Raw genomic sequence first — 7,340 nt, forward strand, 5'->3', positions numbered from 1 at the left:
TTGGAACCTAGCAATTGAATTGATCGCCGTTGTGCATTATTTTTATGTACTGACCCAAATGGTTAATGGAAAGTTTCAAGGTTCAGGGAAGCGGAGTTTGCACTGGAGCCAAAAATACACAACCAAACATAGTAATGCGATTGAGTGTGTTCTCACATCTTGAAGGATTCACAAAGCTAGTCAAAAATCCCCCGGAAGTAAGTTAATTCCTAAGTTGTCAAGTGCCTCAATTCTCCATGATGGTATCTATCCGTCTCTCTTCATTTTGCCCTTCATCTGCAACTACTGTGCCTCCAAACTCTTCCATCCCTCAAACACCCTTTCCCCCTCCCGGCCATCTTCGCCTTGGTCTCTCCAACCCCATGCCACACAGTAATGACTCGCTAGCAACTTCCACTCTTCAATCTCGTCCAGCATCTCCAATCCAGCTACCCTCTCTTTCTCATCCTGCCCGATCCATCGCTCCCATATGAAATCCACATCCGCTGCTCCCTGACCGCTAACAAATCCATGGTCGCGCAATCTGTCACGTTCAGCTGACAGAGACGCGTAGCGATGCAGTGTTTGCATACGGATACCTCTCGTCGCGAGATTAGAGACCATGGTCCTCCCAAAGGGATCATCGGGTCGAATTGGCTCATAAAGAATGAGACTTAGGGGTGCAGGCGAAAGTGCAGATGTGGATGTTGATGCGGGAGTTAGTGTGGACTTGGACAGAGTGGTAGATGAGGACGCGGAAGGCGGAAAGAGAGTCTGAGTAAAATACGAGAGGACATTATCTGCGTCGGTGGGTGAAAGATAGATCAAACAACACTCTGATATGAGAAGTGTCGCGCGTGTTCTGTCCACGCCTTGCAGTATCGTAGGTGAGGTGGACGCGGATAGAGTCCGAAGGTCGATGGGATGGATGTGAAGGTATTTCGAATGCAAAGCGTCACCATCAGCAGATATGTTCACATCCTCTGGCCCGTAAATCTGAAGAGCATTGTGCAGGAGTGGAGAAGAGCGGATAGCTTTTATTTTGGCTGTGGTGTTGGCTGAGAAGTCTAGCTCATGGTATATGAGGTCTAGCGAGCGGTTTTGAGAGAGAAGGCGAAATACTCGCGTATCTGAGCCTGCGCCGAGTGATATTATTTGCCTCTTTCCATTGGGTTTCCCCTTTGTGTCTAAAAAGCTATTAACTAGGCAATCAATGGCAATAGTCCGTACGTAGGTTCCTGTGTAGAGGTCTTTCAGCACAAAATTACAATACAACTCGAAACCACCAAGACCAAATATTTATATAAAAGTTCAACTAGTAACACAATAGTTACCTCTGTTAATTATCGGATACCTCTTCGAACCCGTTCCTCCGGCGTTTGTAAACGCCAGAGCAAACGCGTCATGGAGATACCCTAGCTCGACCGCGCTGAGCCTTGACAAATTGGCATCGTTGTCAGTCTGCTGAACGATCCTATCCTTTGCTGCCGTGCCGTCGGAGTGTCCAGAGGAAGCTTCGTGGGTCCCACGTCCCCTAAAACGACCTCTCCCGGCTCCCCGTCGAAGAGTGTTAAGGTTGGGGATTTGCGGAGCTGACATGGATGTTGTGGGAGGTATCGGGAACATCTGGGTGGTTGCTCGGTGGTAAGTTAGGTAGCCGTTAGTCATGATATTGCCGTCCACGACCTTCCAGTAACTAACACTGTTAAACAAGACCGAGAAGGGAAGGGTAACTTAACGATTCAAGGTTGGAGAAAGCAAACACAAAGCAATTTAACTGTAGCCCATTAGATCCGCCTGTAGGACACTACTGTACAGCACAGTATAAAGGAGTTGGTCTCTATAACGGAGCACTATAACTACTTGTGAGTACGTGGGAGCGAATTGATTATTACAATACAATTAACAACTAATCGTGCCTCCGCGCACCCACGCCTGATGTGGGTGCGCCACAGCGTAACGATAAAAACAGCGTAACGATAAAAATATGGATAATTAGAACTTCAAAAATTAATATCTCATCACCACGCTGCTAATCTATGATAATTAATTTATCTATATCATCCGTAGTAGCTGTATTATTCGCGAGATGTTTATATATATCATTAACCTCTTGTTGAGTTGGATCTGTTGCATTTTTCTTCAAAGCTCTCTCAACATGTTTGACTCTCTTAAAATGTTCTTTTTCTGCTTCCTCCTCTTTACATTGCATGATCTTTCTATTCACATCCCTGACAGTGAGTATACCTCCTACTTGAACCTGCTGATGTGTATTTTTAGTGCTGTGGTATTTGGTTGCAAGGTAGTAACCCTCAATCTCACTCTCTCTTATAGCATTGAGTTTCATCTGAACAAGACTGCTTTGGAAAATCTTGTTCAATCAATTGCTCAGGTGAGGTGATTTGAAATCAAGTATATTCTTCATATCTTGCATTGCCTTCTTTGCCACTTAAATATGATGTTGTAGCTTCTTGATTGTCTTGAATGAGAATAGCTGTGATGAAGCTGTATCTGAACAGCTTGATTGCAGTGAAAAGAAGTCTTCTTTATATATTTACAACTCAGGGTAGTCAGGGACCTTTGAATCTAACTTAAGCAGTATAGATTGTGGATTGAATGAAACAATACCACAATCTGCAAAGCCAGTCTGAATAGTAAAAGGTTGAAAAGTCTTTTTGTAGACATCAACTAAATTCTGTAGGAATTGATATTTTTCATACTGCTCATATCTGTATCATGCAACTTGATTAACTGTCTTTGAATGATAGTGCTTATATTGCTGAAAAGGTACATTATTTAAAGATTGCAGTATTGTAGAAATTCTTCAGTGAGATGAGATTCATGATTGTCAAGAAGCAGCAATTGGTGACTGTCTTGCTGATATTTTTTATAGATCTTATTAAAGTGCTGAATTCATGCAAAGTCAATCTCATCATTGATATTATAAGGGGCTGAACCCCTAGATTCGCTCTGGCTGGCTGACTCAGCCTAGCCATCATTTGCACATGCGCACGTGATCATGCTATGTGAACTTGCTTAAGCTTGTATTCTCATCTCATTCTTTTCTTCCCTTACCCAAGCAATTCATCCTTGTTATATAGGAGGACTAGTCTCTAGTTCTTAGAGCTTAATCCTCTGCATTATGAATTGCTTCATTCCTTTCATTGATAGGTCACTGAGAGTCTTAATCCTGTATCATAAAGCTTAGCAAATGTGCTGACATATGACAGACTATTGAAAGTCTTAAATTCTATATCATGAAGTTCAATGATAGCACTGATATATGAATAGACTAAGTTAGCAATCATGCTAACAAACAAATGATCAACATTGAAAATGTCTAGCTGAATGAGATAAAGTGACAAACTTGTACAACAAATACATAAATGAATCAACATAAAGCAATGAGCAGGGATGCTTTTAACAGCTTTGAACAATAATGAATGACCTTTCTTCAACAGCAGAAACAGGTTCAGTGTGAGAACAGAAATTTAATAGCAGCTCAGCAAGCTGAAATAGCTAATCTATGACAAGCTTTGAACATCTCAATATCAATTCTCTCTCAAGTAAATTTGCAATCACTCATTGTAGTCAGAAGATTAAAGATCAAGCTACTGAACTGTGAGAAGTATGATGATTCTAATCTGAAGCACTACCCTCAGTGAGAGCTAAAGCTTCAATCAAAACTTAAGATTAATGGAAAAGCTTTAGATAATAATGAGGAATGTGCTTGATATATATACTTAAGACTGGAAGGAATGACAGCAGCTTGAGTTTACCTCTGAGTTGAGAATAATAAGAACAAGATTAACTTCATAATAGAGAGCTTATTGAAGCAGACACACATGCTCTTTAGTGATTCTGCACAACAGGAAAAGACTATGCAAAAGCTCAACAATATATAACAGAGTAGAAGAGCTATCTTTGACTTTCTGTCTGAATTTAATTAGCTACTGCTGGAAGCTGATAGTCATGAATGAGATGATTATATTAAAAAGAAGTATTTGAAATCTGCTCTAAGCATGGAGCTGAGGGAAGACATGATGAATGTAAGAGAATTATCTCTCTATGAGAATTACTGCAAAAAGCTTAGATTAGTTGATCATCAACTCTCTGAGCTTAAGACTTTAAGACAGTGATTTAAATATCATGAGAGTAAATCTTCTTCAGATCATACAATATCTAATTCACACTCTTCACTTCATCATGCTGTTCTTGATTAATGAAACTGGTCTCAAGCTTTCACTGATGATAGGATGAATCTCTCTCCTGATGCTGTAACCCCAAGCACTCATTATATCAAATTGATAAATCAGACAGAGATTAATCAATGAAGAGAGCAAGGCCTATGCCTGAGATGCAAAGCTGAAGATCATATGATTAAGAGCTGTTCATTCAAATCTTTCAGATGCTCTGCCATCCTCATAATAGCTAAGATGATCCTCAAGCTGATACTGGACAATGACAATGTGGATATGAGTGAGAATTCAGGAAAAAAAGTAGCTCTAATTAAAAGACACTGAAAGAAGTAAAATAAAAAACTTATGAAGAAGTAATAGAGAAGATTTAAATCTAAGATGATATTCAAACCCTTCAATATTAATGCTCTAGTAGATAATATCTTTTCAACTAGAGCAATGATAGACAGTGGATGTAATGTCTATGATTTTATTTCTCAATCTTATATTAATAAGCATAAGCTCCTGTGCATTGAAATTCCTTCTGTTAAAATGACTGGCTTTGAAGACTCTATGAAACTCTCTACAAGCATGGTGACTGGCATTCAAATTGATATAGATAGTCACATAACTGAATGAGCCTTTCTCTATATGGTGAATGAATTACATAATCATGATATATATCTAAGTAACCCCTGGCTGGCCCAGCAAAAGGTGACCGTGATCCCTTATCAAAGAATTGTTAGATTTGAAGAGAGTGACATAGAGATAGAGTTTAGTTCAAATGCAAAAGCTGATGTGATTTCCATCTCTGTCATAAGCTTCTCTAGGCTTGTAAGCACTTAAGAGAAGTGAAACATTAAGATCTTTACTGTCAGTTTGACTGACATTCAAAAGACTCTAGAAGTAAAATCAATGATTGACCTTAGAGAAAAGCTACTTGAACATTATCATGAGTTTTTAAATATATTTGATAAGAAAGCTGCTGATACTCTATCCCCACTTCATGGCTCAAATAGAGATCATGGGATTGAACTGATTAAAAAGACTGATAATAGCACAGAACAATCTCCTTAAAGCTTACTATATAATATGTCTCAAGAGAAACTACTGACTTTGTAAAAGATTTTTACAGATTATCTAGATAAGAGTTTTATTAGAGTGAGCAACTCTTCAGTAGCTGCTTCTGTACTATTTGCAAAGAAGTCTGGAGATGAGCTAAGATTCTATGTAAACTATTGAGCTCTTAACAAAATGACCTGAAAGAATTGATATCTTCTATCATTAATCAGTGAGACTCTATAGTTAATTGAATGAGCTAAATGATTTACTAAGCTGGACATTATTGCAACTTTTCACAAGATTCAAATCATGAAAGATGATGAGTAGATGACAGTCTTTAGAACCAGATACAGACTATTTAAGTGACTAATTACACCCTTTGATTTGGCTAATACTTCAAGCACATTTCAAAATTATATCAACTAGGCATTACATAGATATCTGGATGACTTCTGCTTAGTCTATTTAGATGACATCTTGATACTTTCCTCAAGAAGCTTACAGGAGCATTGCAAGCATGTACAAAAGATGCTTATGCATCTACAGGAAGCAGGCCTGCAGGCAGACATCAGAAAAAGTGAGTTCAAGATGAACAGCACAAAATATCTTGAATTCATCATTGAAGCAGACAAGGGTATATGAATGAATTCAGAGAAGATTAAAGCTGTTTTGAAATGAGCAACACCTACTACTCTTAAAGATGTATGAGAATTTTTAGACTTTGTCAATTTCTATAGACAATTTATTAGAGATTTCTCAAAGATTGTGATCTCACTAACAATTCTTACATACAAGAATATTTCTTTTTTGTAGATGAGCAAGGCTGAGGAAGCTTTTAAGTGTCTAAAATCAATGTTTATCTCTGCTCCAATTCTGCTTCAATTTGACTCTGATTATGAGACTATATTGAAAACAGACTTCTCAGATTATGTCTCAGGAGAAGTGCTACTACAATATAATGAGCAGATCATTCTACACTAATATGCCTTCTTCTCTCACAAGCATTCACCTGTAGAATGCAACTATGAGATTCATGATAAGAAGTTATTAGCAATAATTAAGTGTTTAAAGAAATGAGATGCTGAGCTACAAAGTGTAAAGGAATTCAAGATTCTCACAGATCATAAGAATCTAGAATACTTCATGACTACATATAGACTAAATGAAAGACAGCTATATTGAATAGATATTCTCTATTGATTCAACTTCAGAATTGATTACTGGTGAAAGAAGTTGAATGCTGAATCAAACATCTTATCACAAAGAGAGCAGAACATGTCACAGAGTGCTGATGATGATAGAATCAAGCAGAGGCAAGCTCAACTACTTAAGAGTAATATACTGACATCTGAAATGAAATCAAGAGTGGTTACTGTCAGTGTGAAATCTGAGATGTCTCTTCAAGCTCAGTGAAATGAGACTCACAAAAATGATAAGATTCTGCAGCATCTGAAGCAGATTCTTCATGAGAAAAGATTCAGATTTTCTTCTGAACTCAGCATTAAGATCTTTGTCTCTGAGTGCTCTTTAAATGAGAATGAGAAGCTTCTCTTTCAAGATCATAAGTGAGTGCCAAACTTCAAACCTCTTCAAACCAGGTTAGTACATGAGACTCATGACTCATCTCTTACTGGTCATCCTGGGTGAGAGCAAACAGCAGAAGTTCTAAGATATGAGTTCTACTGATCAGGCTATGTCACTGATGTGAGAAGAATGATCAGAAACTGTCATTTTTGCAGATCAAATACTGCATGAACAGATCAACATCAGAGACTGCTTAAGCTTCTTCTCATTTCTGAACACATGTAACAGGAGCTTTCTATGAACTTTATTGTGAACTTATCAAGCTCTAAAGAATATATAAACATCATGATTATAATAGACAGACTCATCAAGAGATTATATTAAAAGCAGTTAAGAAAACTGATGTGGAGACAGTGACTAAAGTGTTTCTTCATGACATCATTCCTCAACATAGCATCTCTAAGACAGTAGTGTCAGATCAAAGATCAGCTTTCACAAGCATATTTTGAACTTAGATATGTGAGAAATTAAATATTAAAAGATGACTCTTCACAGTCTATTACTCAGAGACTGATGAAGCTACAGAGCAAATGAATC

General features: G+C 37.9%; 1 protein-coding gene across 1 annotated transcript; it reads right to left on the bottom strand.

Annotated features, from left to right (window-relative positions):
- Positions 1 to 282: 282 nt before the first annotated feature.
- On the bottom strand, positions 283 to 2,326 carry PAAG_02194 (leucine carboxyl methyltransferase; the record flags this gene model as incomplete). The annotated part of the gene is made up of 3 exons (XM_015844565.1): positions 283 to 1,217; positions 1,314 to 1,665; positions 2,090 to 2,326. 3 exons carry the CDS (start codon positions 2,324 to 2,326, stop codon positions 283 to 285), a joined length of 1,524 nt encoding a protein of 507 aa, XP_015701569.1.
- Between the last annotated feature and the right edge of the window lie 5,014 nt (positions 2,327 to 7,340).

Source organism: Paracoccidioides lutzii (genome assembly GCF_000150705.2).
Source record: "Paracoccidioides lutzii Pb01 unplaced genomic scaffold supercont2.4, whole genome shotgun sequence".
In the NCBI taxonomy this organism is placed as follows: Eukaryota; Fungi; Ascomycota; class Eurotiomycetes; order Onygenales; family Ajellomycetaceae; genus Paracoccidioides; species Paracoccidioides lutzii.